The 16833-nt window shown below is 38.3% G+C and overlaps 1 protein-coding gene across 3 annotated transcripts in view; it reads right to left on the bottom strand.

Annotated features, from left to right (window-relative positions):
* PCCA (propionyl-CoA carboxylase subunit alpha) overlaps positions 1 to 16833 on the bottom strand; it is a 233271-nt gene that overhangs the window by 53412 nt on the left and 163026 nt on the right. For all 3 annotated transcript variants that reach the window (XM_060686585.2, XM_060686586.2, XM_034418252.3), the window contains 2 exons: positions 15043 to 15141; positions 7966 to 8019 (listed from right to left, as the gene is read on the bottom strand). In XM_060686585.2, the coding sequence (XP_060542568.2) occupies positions 7966 to 8019; positions 15043 to 15141 (153 nt within the window). The remainder of the gene's footprint in view (positions 1 to 7965; positions 8020 to 15042; positions 15142 to 16833) is intronic.

Raw genomic sequence — 16833 nt, 5'->3', positions numbered from 1 at the left:
GCATAAAAATGAACTTATGATTTATGATTTTGATGATTAGGCTGGTTGGATTACAGAAAGAAGAGTCATGATGTAATTTTAGAGATGGAGCGTAATATATATAAAAGCCCACTCACTCATCACGAAATCTCCAGAACAGTAATAGGATTTTTCGAAATGACCATCAGATCATTAGTATTTCATATACAGTATTATATTCACATGCTGTGATGCTAAGGAGCTAGACATTCTAGTTCCCCTCTACACCAGAAAAGAACTCTGTTCCAACTGCCTGTTGCCTTATATTAACCCCTCCCCACCTGAAAAGATCTCTGTTCCAACTGCCAGTTGCATCACATTCCATTACCTCAGTTCAAACTGGCAGACATTCCACTCCTTCACTCAGGAGTGGTCTGGGGCTCCTTACAGTACTAAACATCGCTACCTGACCAAAATGTCTATGCCTTCCACCTATGGAACTGCTTCTAGACTCAAGGCGATGGGAGAGAAATTTCCTTATGAGTTTCAATCACCGACCACTATTGAGCCAACAGTTTGTGAACCGAATTTCTCCTGCATAGTGTCCCAGCCCCAAATCACTTCTTACACTGACCTCCTCAGTTCTGACGAATCTGTTCCTTCTACTGTAACACCAGTTAAAGGGAAAACAGGGAAAATACGCAGGAAAAGATTTACAGATGCGATTAGGAAAACACAAGTAAGGGAAGCTGCAAAAAAAGTACCATGGAGAACAGGCACCTACTTGATGTGGTAGTCTGATGGGATCAGAGGAATTCGGGGTATGAAAACAGTTTCTCCCTGATTGATCCTTATGTGTTTTACTGAAGCCTGGTGCCATTGCACAGTTTGGGGGGTGGGTGGGTTAGATTGTGTAACAGCATGATTGCAGCACCAACCTTGAGATAGAGGACATGAGGTGGTAATCATGATGGATTGAGTGTGCAAGAACTCCACAGGGTACTGTACGGCATCCTCGACCTCCATTACCGAGTCCACAGAGTCATACTTCATATGCTCAGTGGACAGCTTCTCCAGCAGAAAGTTGTTGATGCTGTTGGCAGAGTCGTTTGTTGGAGTGAGAATAGCTCTTTCCCTCCGCCAAGAAGCGCAATCCAGCCTGATGGATGTTGGGGTATATTCTGTCAGTCAAGCTGATCAGATCTCTCACAACATCGTTAACTGTTACTTGGAATAGTTATTCTTCCCTCCTCTTCCAAAAGCTTGCCATCACCAACATCAAGTAATAAATTAGAAAACTCTTCTGCTCTCAAATACATTGAAGGTGGACATGTATGTTAATTCTCAAGGACAGGACTTTGACATTAGGCCGTAACATAGATGACTTGAGACAGACCTTGACTTCATCTGCACATGTTTCTTGTGGCAACATCTGTCTGACGTCACCAGGCAAAAGCACCATAACTCCATCCATAAGGCAGTTGCTCCCCCTAATGTCCTGGAGCATCCTGTTTAGAGACTCAATACCTCCTTCGTGAGTCATGGTGCACTCATACCACACGATAACTTTGGCTTCTTGAAGCACCTGAGCCATGTCACTCTGCTTAGAGATGTTACAAAGTGCAGACTCAGAATGATTCAGGTTGAGAGGTAACTTGAAGGCAGAGTGAGCCGTCTTGCCTCCGTTGATCAAGGTAGCTGCAATTCCTGAGGAAGCAATGGCAAAGGTGATATTCCTTCCACCCCTAATTTTGGCCAGCAACAGATTGATCAAGAACATTTTGCCAGTGCCACCAGAAGCGTCAAAAAAGAACAACTGCCCAGAATCAGAAGCAATATTGTGCATGATTTCATCATAGGCTTTCCTCTGTTCTTGATTTAATTTTGAAACATTCACAGCAACTGCTTCTGTCAGCTGAACGATATTGTAGGACAGTTCACTCAGGTATTGATGGTTGCTGACAACAGTTCCTTGCTCTCGTGAAGGTGATGGAAATCCGAAGTGTAGGATATGGATGGATATGACAATATCCTCAAGAAAGATAAGGCATTGGTTGTAAACAATTTGGAGGACCAGTTGGGCATATCCACAATCTCTCTCCATTAGCCGTCTAACATCTTCCGCAAGACTGTCTCTGCATTTCTCCCACAAGCTTTAAGTGTCAATTTATCAAGCCCGATCACATAGTTTTGTAGCGAAGCAGGGGTATCCAGCTAGTATAATTATATTTATAACTGCTGTGACAAATATAGCAAGCTACATTTTTATACTTTTATATGTTTCTTTTTCTCCTTTTTTCTCCTTCTATATTTCCTTGTCTTATTTGCTCTTAAAACTTTTAATAAAAATTGCAGAGCTAGTCCTCAAAATACGACCGTAATGGAGGCTGCCCATTACGATTGTATGAAATAGCAGTCATGTGACCAATCTGATTTTGCAACCTTTTTGCTATGGTTGTAAAACAAAAATAACACTTGTTAAGCAAGCTACTCGGTTTCATGATTCTCTCTTTGTCTATGGAGAGAGTCAAAGACAATTGCAATTGGTATGAGGCCTATTACAGCAAATGCAGAATTCCCCTTTTAGAACTAAGATTCCCTGTTCATGCAAACATCAAATTTGAAAAAGAGAAGTGTCATGTTCTCCCTAGCAAGGAGAATCAGAAAAACCACTTGGTTTCATGATTTGCTCTTTGCCCCATAGTGGCATAAAATAAGTGAAATAAAGCACACACACACACACACACACACAAAATACACTGAAAATAGCAAATTAATAATCTAGGCTGTAAAATGGCCTTCTGTTAAATAAGGAATTCACTAGTACCATAAATAGGTTAGATGAAATTACCTGAATTAGAATTTAAGATATAAAAGTTCAGGGTGATAAAGGTTGCTAAAACATAAATGTGTAAATAGTACCATATGAATAGTACTTATTAGTAAAATTAAAGAGTATAAAGGCCAAAAACAGACCAGCAGAATTGTCCACAAACCCTGTAACAGAAATATCAAAACAAATCAATCATCATCAGTGGCTTCTAACAATTTATCTATACTGAAAACCAATGAAACTTTTAAGTATTCTAACATATGTACCTTAAAACATCTGCTTTGCAGGGCTAGTTACTTTTATTCCCTATATTTAATAAAAATAGGAAAATGTGTGGTACAAACAGAGACTTTGTGTATAATTTTCCATGATCTCAGATGACAAAACGTAGCACAAGCTTCATCTCTTGCTAATTAAACGAATCAATTAAGGGACTATTGTTGCAACTGTGTAACTGCTGTTCTATAGTGCCAATAACAACCCCACAGGGAGGTCTTTTACTACATTAAAATGCTGTCCTCCACAACTCCATCTGATATTATTAGAAACAGTTATTTGCGTCTTGCTGTCATATTAGTAGCAGCAGCAAATTATGGAAATATGCAGACCAGAATGGTCCCAGTATGAGTTCAGGTTTGGTTTCCAGCCTCCAAGGGAACAAATGCTGAAAATTCCAAAGTTCCCCAAAGTTCATTAATGGAACTGATAAATTTACCAGCACAGCAGCTATTTACATGCTAGGTAAGGGTCACATATTTGCATATTTTCCTGCTAAGATGATACAATTCAACTAGATAAATTATCATATTAAGTTTGCCCTCCTGAGTTAAACTGATGGAGTTCAAAATTGTTTCCAATGGTTGTCATTAATCGCTGTTACATCTGAAATGCTTCCTTTGAAATCTAATTGTGATGTGGTGTCAAGGATCATATTAATAGCATTCAAGATGTTAAAATATTGTAAAAACCTGGTTATTTTACTTGTATATTGAAGCGCTATAGAGTAATGAGAAATAAAATTCATCTTTTTATTTTTTAAAAAAATCTTGTCAATAAAAAGAAAATTTAATTTAAAATATGAGATTTAAATTACGTTTAACCTCATTTGATTTTGTATCACTGAGATTCATAGTAGAACTGTATAAAAATAAAAGGGAATCCATCAGTTACATTCCAAATATCCCATTTATTTCACCATCCCCAACAACAGAACTTGAAATTCAAATATACTCTTAAACACAATATTACATATATATTAAGTAATAATATACATAATCGAATCATGTATATATTCAACATGCACACAACCAGCCAATCCGTCTTATTATTTATATGACATACAAGTAAATGTGACAAAACCTGATTATCACTTCTAGATTAACTGGATGCAGAATACAGGAGCAAAAAGCAACCAGACATTTCCCTATTTTCTTCCTGAAATTCTTCCAAACTATTTATTCTCAGCCTGTTTTCAGAGGCACCCTATAAAAAGCGTTCTACCTCTTTTGAAGAAAATTTCAGAGAAAAAGTGGCAAATGAGAAAATGAGAACATCAGGAATTCACAACTGAAGGTTGTAGCTCCCTAGCTGAAACCAGAATTTTGAGTATTGGTAAGCTGATGAATTCATTTTTCCATCTGCTTCTTGTTCCTGGCAAAGACATAACAGTTCTATGAACAAGCAACTATCTCATATTCTTTAAATTATTATATATGTTACAGACTGTTGTTTTGAAACATACTAGCTAAGTTCATCTAAATTTATCTGCTATTTTAATAATGCTTAACATTTGATAACATTTGATATATATTGAGCCAGTGATTTGCAAGTACATGTTATTGCCAATGATGATATAGTTATTGGTGGATAGAACGATATACAGTGTGTTGGCAGAGAGTGCTGTTTTGTCAGAAGCAACGGCTTTAGATCTATGTTTGTGGGGTATGTTGAGATTTAGTGCTTTCAATATCCATAATGGATAAAATGTTAAGGAGATTACAAGTTTTCTTAGGAGGTTACGGTAAGTGACATAAGTTTTGAGGACAGTCCATGAAAACTGATACTCCAATTGTTACAATGATTAAGACAAAGAAACAGCCCAGTTTAGGAATTTCTGAGAAAGTATAGACGAGATCAACCCTGACTGCTCCTTAGAAGGCCAGATCCTGAAGATGAACCTCAAATACTTTGGCCACCTAATGAGAAGGAAGGACTCACTGGAGAAGAGCCTAATGCTGGGAAAGTTTGAGGGCAAAAGAAGAAGGGGACAACAGAGAACGAGGTGGCTTGATGGAGTCATTGAAGCAGTCGGCGTGAGTTTAAATGGACTCAAGGATGGTAGGGGACAGGAAGGCCTGGAGGAACATTGTCCATGGGGTTGCGATGGGTCAGACACGACTTCGCAACTAACAACAAGCCTAGCCTTAGGACTAGCACTGCTGGTGTTAGTTTGGGTAATGAAACATGTGCAAGAAAACAACCAAGTCATAGAGCACCAAGGACCCCTCAGCTACAAATATTCTCCTTTGTTGGCAACATCATCTTTGGCTGTAGTCAGTACAATAGGTAAATTGTAGAGGATTCTTCATCATCTTTAGAAATGATGTCATAGTTTTTCATTTAATTTAGAATTATGTCTGTATGTGGGCCAGTTCTTTAGTGGGTATCCACCCCATCCAGTGGAGGAGGAGGAGGAGGAGGAGGAGGAGGAGGAGGAGGAGGAGGAGGAGGAGGAGGAGGAGGACTGTATTATTATGCATGACAATCTGTTCTTGCAGATATTAGTAAAATTGTATGTTATTGGACTTAAAAGTCTTGAAATTTGTTCTGTCACATCTTTGATCCTTGTTTCTGGCAGACAGCCACTTCGCAAGCTGACATGGCTAGACAGCATACATTTGTCTGAATTTCTCATAGTAGTGAGTCACCAATTATCACGACTCTATTCTTTCTCTTCTTAGAGGGCAAAGATGCATCCTGTCTTCTCTTGCAGGGTCTATTACTGTTTTGTTTCTGTTCTGCAGTGTCTCTTTTCTTTCCTTGAATGATCACAGCCCATTTTATCTACAAGGCCTCAAATCTATTTATTATTTCTAGCAGAATCTTATATGTCTCTTGCTTTTGATTGTTGATCTTATTCCTGTATTTGTCTTCCTCATGAAAAGTTGCTTCCACTGCTAGTTTCTGTAGTTTCTGTCCTGTCTTTGAGCTGATAAAATGTCTTTTCTCATCATCTGAAATGTGGCCATACACTACTCCAATTCTTTCACTTTTTCTTTAAGGACAGCTATGAGGTTTGCATTTGGTATAAGTATATGCTGTTGTTTTCAATCACAAAGACAAACTTACTGCATAGCTATGTACTGAAGGTACAGGTGCATATATGTTCTTCACTTTTTCTTCTCAGAGACTACCAGTAGAAAGGGGTTTTATTTCTTCTTGTTCCTTTCTCAGTTCTCAGGATCCTTTAAACTCTCTAACCCTTTAAAACCTGCCTTCCTTATATAAGCCTAACAACTCTGAATACTCAGCAGAAAGCAGTTAGACAACCACCCAAAACTATTTCAATCTGGAGCTATTTAGAAGATTATCCTTTCATCCCATGCACTTTGATAAATAATTCCTCAAAATACACAGCTTGTCATTTTTTTCCCTTCCTGTTTACTCTTCTACTTTCAATTGATCTTATGTTTTTGTTCTTAGTATCATTTGCTTTCTGAGTTTCAATTTTTCCTGATACTATTGTAACAAATTGATACTACCTAGAAATGTTTGTGATGGTTCTTTTTATCATCTGCTGTGATCCATTTTGCAGTTTTCACTATTAGTTTGTTGTATCAAAAAATCCTATTTATCACTTTTCTGGGTTTAAAGCTTTATTATAATCCAAGATGAGCATCTGACTAAACTCAGATTTAATTTTTGTTATTATTTAGATTCTAGCTTTATGTAGCAACTTTTTTCTAGATTTCCCACTTTTACTTTTCCCATGACAATGGCAAATAGAAAATCATTTCATATATATCACACACACAGAGGGAGGGAGGGAAAGAATAAAGGCATGCAGAAAAAAGTTTATTGTTTGATTGTGATTCTGTTGGAAAATAGGAATGTGCTTCTTCTCAGCTGAGAATTCAAGCCAGACAAAGGGCAGTCGAAATTCAGAATAATGGAAGGGACACTGGAGGTTCTAATCCAATCCTTTTGTTCTGTCCCCCGTCCTCACACAGACAAATGCAATATCAAACACACCTGCCAATAATTTATTGTATAAACAGACCAGAATTCCTGGCAGACGAGAGTTCTGGCAGCTAACTGTAAAATGCCTGCCAAGTCCAATTAGTACTCCCAAAAAGCAGGAAAGGCCTTATCTGCAGTCCATTTCCAAAGCGACAAATTATCCACAAGAGTTTAGTCCAAAAGATATCTGAGCTGAAGTGCAGGATTCACGATGTGACTCTTTAGAGTTTAAACTTTTGTCCGTCCCAAAGCCTGCCGAGCAATCACGCCCCCTTTTATCCCTTGTGGGGCGTGGCTCAGTGACTCGGCTCAATCCCTGGCCCTCCCACACCTCTTCCTTTGCTGCGCACGCTTCTCCCTCCAATGCTGCCTGGGATCAAGCCAGGATTCATCATTATCACTCTCTATCAATGGGTGCTCCGAAATGCCTTCCTCCTGGCCTTCAGATGGAACCTGAGGCATTGCCAGAGAGGAGGGTCCTGGAAAGGGAGGCCTTGTCAGTTCCTCTCCCTCACCTTCTGAGTCCTCTTCCTCCATGAGGACAGGCTCGGGAGTCGAAGTCACAACACCTTTACTCAAGCAGGAGAACCTATACCATTTCAAACAATTGGCTTTCCAATCTCTTCTTCAAAACCTCCAGTGATAGAGTTTTTAAAGTTATCCAGTGATAACTTCTGGAGGCAAGCTGTTCCACTGATTAATTGTCCTAGCTGTCAGGAAATTTCTTCTTATTTCTAAACAATAAATGCTCAAAATATGGAGGGAAAGTTTTTCTTCCTTTTAATCAAAATACAAGTATTCATACATAACTAAATAATACAGAAATGTGAAATGAACACCGTATGTTAAATGTGTATAAAATGTGAAATGAAAACTGTACGTTAATTTTTTTATAAAATGTCTATGAATACCTAGTAAAGTTTAACATTACTCACCACTGTTCCAAGAAACTGAATGCTAAGATTTCCACCAGCATCTCGAGAAAGGCACTGGAAGGAACAGAATAACAATTAGAGTGTAGTCTTATCAACAAGAAATTTTCTCCCTAAGAATTCTGACAAATTGCTTATGAAACCGGAGATATTATACACATGTCACTTTCAATGAAACTCATGGTTAAAGCAGAAATGCATGTGATACAAGAAAATAAGAGTTATATTAATGTTTGATAGTATTTAGTTTTCACAGCTGAATGGAATGGGCACTGGATTCAGTACCTTTCAAAAATAATCTCTATAATCTAATTTCTATAATCAGTCAAACAATCAGAATTGACTATAATCAATTCTCTTTCTATCATTCACTGATCAAATAAGATAGAAATCTTAAATGTCCATATATATTGTCAGAGACTCCTACTAAATTTTTTTCTGTTTGTCTTGCATTTTTGTAAATCTTGTCTATTTGTCTTGTTTCCACTTACACAGAGCTCGGCAACAAATTTATTTGAGCTCAATACAGTGGGTTAATTTTTGGCCTATGCGATAGATCTTAATCTCCATTCAACCATAAAATGTACTTAATGATTTGGGACACTGTATGAGAAGAGCCATGTTATTCTATGGTGATAAAAAAAATCAGAAGGCATCTGGTAGCATCTTTTCCAACTCCCAAATTTAATTAAAAGGCATATGTTTTGGAGAGCTGCAGCTTGCCTCAGCAGATGCACAGATTTGGGGTAAGTGACCGTTAGGCCACTTCTACCATTTTTATCCCCAAGACTCTCACAAGCCATTTGATAGTGATTCAGTACTGTCTTTGCTTATGTTTGTGTGAAATGCTACAACTCTTACAGGATCAAATGCTGCTTCAAGTCCAATAGATACACGTAGCTCAGGGTTGAACTGTAGCATCCTTGGAGCTCTCTGAGCTTGGATTTTTGTTTGCAGACATTTCATTACTCAACTAAGTAACATCATCAGTGTAAGTAAGTGTGGGGTTTGCATAACTTCTCCTGCCAATATTAATGTGGGAGTGTGTTTTCTCCTCAGTAGTTCCTTGATTAGGATATTGTTTTCTGATTAATTGCTTGCTAATCTAGGTATTGGCTGCTGGACATTGTTCTGGTCTTTCTTTCCTTCTTAGTTTTTTTATTGTCTCATTTGAGTAGCATCTAAATGTGGTTTATCTCTATGTGTCTTGATTGCTGATTTGTCTGAATGCCAAGCTTCTAAGAATTCCTTAGCATTTTTTATTTGATGTTAGCAGTTATGAGGTTTCGTTTGTCCATATGTTGTGAGATTAAAGAGTTTTCATCATATCTTCTGACTGCTAGTTGATGTTCATGGAAGCACTCTGCTAGTCTTCTGCCTGTCTGTTGTATATAGTAGCTGTTACCATCTTTACATTATACGTTGTAGATGAATCCTGTTTTTTTCTTCTTGGACTAAGGAGTCTTATAGATCAGGGGTCTCCAACCTTGGCAACCTTTACGACTTGTAGACTTCAACTCCCAGTATTCCTCAGCTAACATGCACTGGCTGAGGAATTCTGGGAGTTGAAGTCCACAAATCATAAAATTGCCACGGATGGAGACCCCTGTTATAGAGGACTCCTTAGTCTTGGGCTAAGTAGCCTTATAAATGACTTCTGTTTTTCTTTTCATGCTTAAGAAGAGTAATTTACAACATACAATGACAAAGAATCAGGTAGAAAACAATACCCTAATGAAAGAACTACCAAGGAGAAGATTAAAATTGGGAAACCAAATTAAAATCAGGAAACCATGAGTTCTAGTTCTGCCTTAGGCACAAAAGCCAGGTGGGCACCTTGGGCCACCACCTTTTCTCAGCCCTAGGAAGAAGGCAAAGGCAAACCACTTCCACAAATCTTCTAAGAAAACTATAAGGTCTTGTTCAAGCACTTGCCAAGAATCAACTGCCACCAACTTGAAGGCACAACAAATAAACAAACAATCAAACAAATCAGGTTTACCCTTCGTCTTTGCTTAGTTTGGTCAAAATGTCTATTTTACATTCAGTGGAATAAGGGATACAGAAGGAATAGCAGGATAACATAGGTATTTAATAAGAACACACACACACTCATAGAGATACATATACTATATATTTTAAGATAGCTTTGTCATATTACCTAATTTTTAAAAGCTTCATGAAAGGAATAATTATTGGAAGGATTTCCCTTCGAAACAATTATGGCTACATTTTAAATAAAAACAGCAATATTGCCTTTTCTTTTTTCTTTCCCTTCAATTAATACATCATGTTTTAACCCTCCAGTCTGTTCGTAGGAAAACAAAGCAGAATGAAACAAGTCTGGACATATTTCAACAAAAATGATTAACAAAATGGAAAATATGGGAAAAATCATACAAAAAACCTGACATTTACATTTGTAAAGGAAACAGGAATATACAGTTTTCCCAACTGCTGGAGGAAACACAATCACACTTCGGAAACTGTAAAGAAGAACAAAGTACCAGGGCCTACAATGAAGAATTTATGTGCCAAAACAAATAGATACAAATTAATCAGGAGGTTGTCAAAACTAGTTAAGTGAAGAATATTCTTTAATTTTTTAAAAAAATTGAGCGCTCTTCATCTTTATATCTTTAATATTGGAGAACAACAAATTTCATTATCTGGGGAAAAAATCCAGTACATGAATGGTTGAGATGGGAACAAAGGTGAAAGGCAGGTGTTTTATTTATCAATATGTAAGAAAAAAGGACAGAACCTGAATATTGTATGTAAGTACTGTAGTGTGATATTTTCTGACTCAGATTCCATCAAGGTGTGTGTATGAGGGTCCAGATTCCAAACTTTTTAATCTAAAAGGATGAATCTTACCTATTTTTAATTAAGACCAATCTTTATTATTTTTACTCAGAAGAAATAGTATACATGATATAGTGTGACATAGATTTCAAAACGCATCTGAATGTAAATGTTTTTTCTTTGAAAACATAATGTATCTGGTCCTTTTATTTTAAAGGTAAATAAATTATAAAAAATATTTATTTATTAAATATACTTTATGCCCTCATAATAGTAAACTTTCATAGGAAAAAGTACAATATACATATCCAATACAAAAACTAAAAACTCACAGCAATACAATCTATATGCTACTAAACTTTTATGACTGCAACCGTTAACCAGCTGAAACGCTACATTATTTTGGAACAAAGGTACCTCAAACTGGCTAATTTATAAAATACCTCAAAAATCTGGGATCCATGACTCCAATGGAATAGAAATTTGGCAAATTTTATGAGATAAAAATTATCATAAAGCATTTTATAATATAATACAAAATGTCATAAAACATTTATTGTGGTCAACTGATGATCTTTGCCTGTGATATACACTTCAGCACAGACTACTTTCAAGGCAGAATATCTCCCTGAATTTTTAGAAGTGTGTTAGAAGCTCTGAAATTATTGAAGGCATTGCAGAATTTGGTAAGGAAGCATCTCTGAAACAATGAGCCAACGTATCATGGGTTGTCTAGTGATACCACTCAATAAAAAATAAATGATGGGAATATCAAATCAAACTGGGAAAAGGCTCTCTGAAATAGCTCAGTCTACTAGGGCTTTTGGAAGGAGATACTCTGCTCCCCACAAGAAGGTTGTTCCGTAGTATTGGTGTTACCATAAAACACAGCACCTTCTTGCCTCAGCCCCCTCAGTTTTAGCTAACTGAAAGATGCCAAGCCCTGAAGGACTTCATAGATCAAAACCCACACCTTAAATTGGAACCAGAAACCAATTGGTAACAAATACAGGGACAGCAAAATCATACTTATGTGCTCCCTAAGGCAGGAGCCCAAAAGGATACAGGCCGCTGATTTTGGAACAAATATTATTTAAGGGCAGCCCCAAGTATAGCTCATTACAGTCAGTCTAGCCAGGTGGTGGTAAGGGCATGAATTACTGTTACCAAGTGCTCCTGGCCCAGGTAAAGCTTCAGCTGGCACACCAGTTAAGAGTTTGGCCACGGTTTCCATCCACTGCTCCTGCAGAAGTCATTAATTCCAGAAGTTCCTAACTTACAAACCTGCTCCCTGATAGTTAATGTTTGCCTATCAAGAAGTTAACAACAATCCAAGCTACCAAAAGCAATTCCAACTTCTAAGGGTTCTAACTTCCATCCCCTCCCATCCAGATTCCGACAGTTTACAGGAACAACCTTTGTCAATGTCATATCCCCCATGGCTCAAAGTAATGATATATAAGTGGGTATCATCAGCAGATTTATGATACTACTCCCCAAACTATTCCATGATCCCTCCCTATGGCTTCAGATAGATGTTAAAAAGCAGGGAGACAAGACCAAGCTCTCCAACACTCCATAGGTCAGGGGCCACTAAGACAACCTCTCCTGCTTTAGCAAGCCAGATAGACAATGTTATTTATTATTTGTTAAATGTTTGCCACCCATCTCGCTGCAACACAATATGCTACATGATTTTTCACTAAGAAGCAAATTTGGGTTTAATTTCCAATATAGAGTGTATGAAATCAATAAGTTCAGTGGTCCTACAGTAAATATAAAAACATATAAATGTTTAGATTTAAATAATTTTTCCAGCCAGCCTCCATTTATGTGAAGTTACTCAATATTTTTGGGAAGAATATTCTGAAAGTGTCTTACACCTTCTCAATGGATTTTTGAAAGTGCATTTTCTAGAACTTCAGAAAAGCATCCTTTTCCACAAGTTTCATATCACACCAAATGTTTTAAAAAGTGCCAGCACTCATTGTGTTGTAACTGTTATCTTGTTCATTGTGCAGGTTGTTAGAACATAGAACAACTAAACATTAAGACAAAAATGAGATAAGGCAGTTATTACTTTACTTTAGACACTGACGCAAAGAGAGAAAAACAGATTGTGAATTATCATATTCAGTTCTGCAGCTACACCATCTTAGAACTTTTATCCAAGTGGGCAGTATTTGCCGAACAGCTAAAAAGCATATTTGGATGTTAAATAATTATTCCATTGAGCAGGTTAAATCATTTAAATCCCCAGGTATAGTCTTTTCATGTGAAATGCCCAGGGAATATGTAGCACAAAAGCCCAGAGAGCTGCTGTAGCACTGCAATCATCCTAAACTAAAGGGGCCTTATTTATCTCTGCTGCACGCCAACCATACTTAGCCAAAGTTAGAGCAGAGCTGTTATTCAGAGTCCAGTTTGCCTATATAGCTTTTTCTTGTTCAGACAAAATCTCTTACTCCACGTACTCCAAGCTCTTACTTACATACTCCAAGCTTCTTGCTGTGTCTCAAACATGATACTTCACTGTGAAGTAGAATTCTGACCAATATTTGGTTGCACATTTTTATATGCGGAGCTACTATATATCTTAACCCTGTATGACTGACACCTCAAATCCTTAATGATAATGTTGTTTTATTCTGATCTAAAGCAATAGATTAAAAATTGGAGATCCTCTGATATTCTTTAATTCAGCTCTGTGCAGTTGAACATGAGCACTACTCAAGCAGCTTTAAAGCAATGGCTTAAAGATATTCAATTGGATTTCTTCTTCTCAAGAATACATTTCCAACTAGCTCCTTCACTCTATATGGACCTGCCATATGTCTAGGCAATCTCAAACCCTAAATATACAGTTGGGAGGACATTCTCCTTGGCCCGATTCAAAGCGAGAAGAAGTATGGTACTTGGGTAAAACTACCCATATTTAACTACTCTATAGCTTAACTCACAAAAAGAAAAAAAAACAGCATTAAAATGGAGATGATTAAAACTTTAAAAAAAATTAAAATTTTACTTTTATGCTTTCATTTAGGAAGAAAGAGCGCTACTCGTTTTTCCTTGTTTTATTCATGGCCATTTGATGAAGTAAGCTGCAGCTCACAAAACATACACTTTTTTAAAAAAAAATTATTAGAAGCACCTTCTGAGTCTCTGTCACAATAGACCAACGCAGCTTTCCTCCTACAATGCCTAATCACATATGTACATTTGTTTAAAACCTTTCCTGTTGTTAAGTACTCACACCTCAAGAAATCTTGCAAATCATTGTTTCTTGCATTGTCTCTGATTGCCTTGACTGGCAAAATCTCATCAGAATGTTTCTTTTGCCACTGTTTCTTAGATTTCCTAAAGTTTATCTTTGTACAAGAAATGTATAAAAAGCTCTATCAGTGTACAGGAGAGTGGATAAAGGTAACAAGATAAAGAGAGATTTACTTATGCTACACTTTCTCCAATTCTGAATTTTAAAATAAATTATTAATTTCATCTTGTTTCAATACTGGACATTGTATTGGGACAGCCTTGATCACGTTTGTTGATGATCCGTGATAAATCCAGGATGGGGAAGTACATCTGTCATTGAACTACTTGATTTCTTGGTAACCTTCAATACCACTGATTGTGGCAGCATGTTGGATATCCTCCTGAAGCATGTCAGGGAATTATGAGCCGGGTTTACAGTAGTTTTGCCCCTTCCTTCAGAGAAATTTTCAGCTGGTGTTCATGGAAGTAAAGATCTAAATCTAAGTGTAAGCTCTGTAGAGGACCTCAGGATTTGACTCGCTCCTCATTCTTATTTAATATCTACATGAAGCCATTTTCATGAAGTCATCCATCAGAATGTGGTTAACGTACATTAATGATACCAGTTACATACTTCAATTTTAGACAAACTAAGCAATGTCACTGAAGTTTAATCTCTAGAGACTAAGAGACTCTGGAGGAAAAGTAACAGGCTAAGGCTCAACCTCTAGCAAGACTGAGGCCCCATTCATGGTTACTCATGCATTAGCCATCTCATATGTGAACTATTACAATGTGCTCTACATCGAGTTGCTCTTTAAGATGACTCAATTGTTATAACTACAAGTTGTCCTTGAATGGTCATTTAATGACCATTTGAAGGTATGAAGGCTTTGGAAAGGGTGCTTTACAGCTTTGTATTCTTTCATTGCCTGGTACAAATTAAGCATGTGCAGTTATAATTCCCAGATTTAAAATGGTGTAGAAATTTTAAAAAGCAATAGCAACAAAATATTTTACCTGGACAGTTCTATGAACATCATCCACTTGAAGAGATAACACAGCTGAAGCCAAATTCCATTCACCGGTCACACAAAGTTTTCTTCCATTGACTTCCACCTGTTGTGACATAAGGATATTATTACCATAAACCCAGACAAGAAGCAAAACTCAAGTTCACCACTGTATACAAAAGAGGAAGCACCACAGTTTCTGCCACAAAAGGTAGGGTTTGTCAACAATCTTTTTAGCACTGCTGAGTAAAAGTGAAACACATTTACAGAAGCTACCTGTGGAAAGTGTTAAATAATTTGTACAAAATGTTATGGAATTGGACTCCTCAGAGTCAGAGTCAGAGACTGAACCTTAGCAACCTAATTCAGCAGGCCACCAGCCTCATGAGTTAGCAGAAAATTGCCACTTGGGATGGACTCAGCATGTACAGGAGTCAGGCAATTACGGATCTACCAGAGCACCTAGTTCCAGGATGTGTCGACAGCTTCAGAGAGCCAAGCAAAAGCACTCTGCTCATTTATTTATTTATTTTATTTTATTAAAATTTACATGCCGCCCTTCTCCCGAAGGACTTGGGGCGGCTCACAAGTATAAAATGACAATAAAACAATATCACTAAATAGCATTAAAAGTCCAATTTAAAATCCCACAGTTAACTAAAAAACCCAACCAGATCAGGTGATTTGAGTAAAAAGCCAGGTCTTAAGATCTTTGCGGAAGGAACAGAGATCAGGAGCTGTCCGGAGCTCGGTGGGTAATTCATTCCAGAGGGTCGGCGCGGCCACCGAGAACGCCCTCAATCTGGGGGCCACCAGCCGACATTGTCTGGCCGAAGGCATCCAGAGGAGGGCAGCCCTATGTGACCACACTGGGCGGTGGGAGGCTGGTAGGAGGTGGTCCCACAAATACCCCGGGCCCGTGCCATGTAGGCTTTATAGGCGAGAGCCAGCACCTTGAAGCGGATCCGAAAGGCCACCGGCAGCCAGTGCAGCTTGCGCAGGAGAGGTGTTACCCGGGAGTAACGAGAAGCTCCCGTAACAATCTGCGCGGCCGCATTCTGGACCAGCTGGAGCCTCTGAATGCACCCCAAGGGCAGCCCCGTGTAGAGGGCATTACAGTAATCCAAACGAGAGATAATGAGAGCTTGAGTGACTGTACAGAGGGCATCCCTGTCTAGGAAAGGGCGCAACTGGCGCACCAGGCAAACCTGTGCAAAAGCCCCCCTTGTCACAGCCATCAGATGATCTACCAAGGACAGTCGGGAATCAAGGAGGACGCCAAGATTGCGAACCCTTTCAGAGGGAGTCAGCAACTCCCCTCCCATCTGCAGAGATGGGGATACTAGATCAGGGGATGCCGACATCCACAGCCACTCAGTCTTGGAGGGGTTGAGTCTGAGCCTGTTCTGACCCATCCAGAGCCGTACTGCCTCCAGGCACTGGGACATCATGGAAAGGGCATCCCTGGATTGGTTCAGGGTGGAGATGTAAAGCTGAGTATCATCAGTGTACTGATGATATCCCACCCCGAAACTCCGAATGATCTCACCCAGCGGCTTCATATACAGTTGCAAGAAAAAGTATGTGAACCCCTTGGGATTACGTGGAGTTTTGCATGAATTGGTCATAAAATGTGCTCTGAACTTCATCTAAGTCATAACAATAGAAAAACACAGTCTGCTTAAAATAATACTACACAAACATTAGATGTTGCCATGGTTTAATTGAACATAACATGTAAACATTCACAGTGCAGGGAAGAAAAAGTATGTGGGCCCCTAGCCTAATGACTTCTCCA

The sequence above is a fragment of the Pantherophis guttatus genome, chromosome 5 (genome assembly GCF_059756535.1).
Source record: "Pantherophis guttatus breed Tessera chromosome 5, ASM5975653v1, whole genome shotgun sequence".
Lineage (NCBI taxonomy): Eukaryota > Metazoa > Chordata > Lepidosauria > Squamata > Colubridae > Pantherophis > Pantherophis guttatus.
The sequence above is the reverse complement of the archived record's forward strand: the minus strand, read 5'-3'. Positions and strand labels throughout refer to the sequence as shown.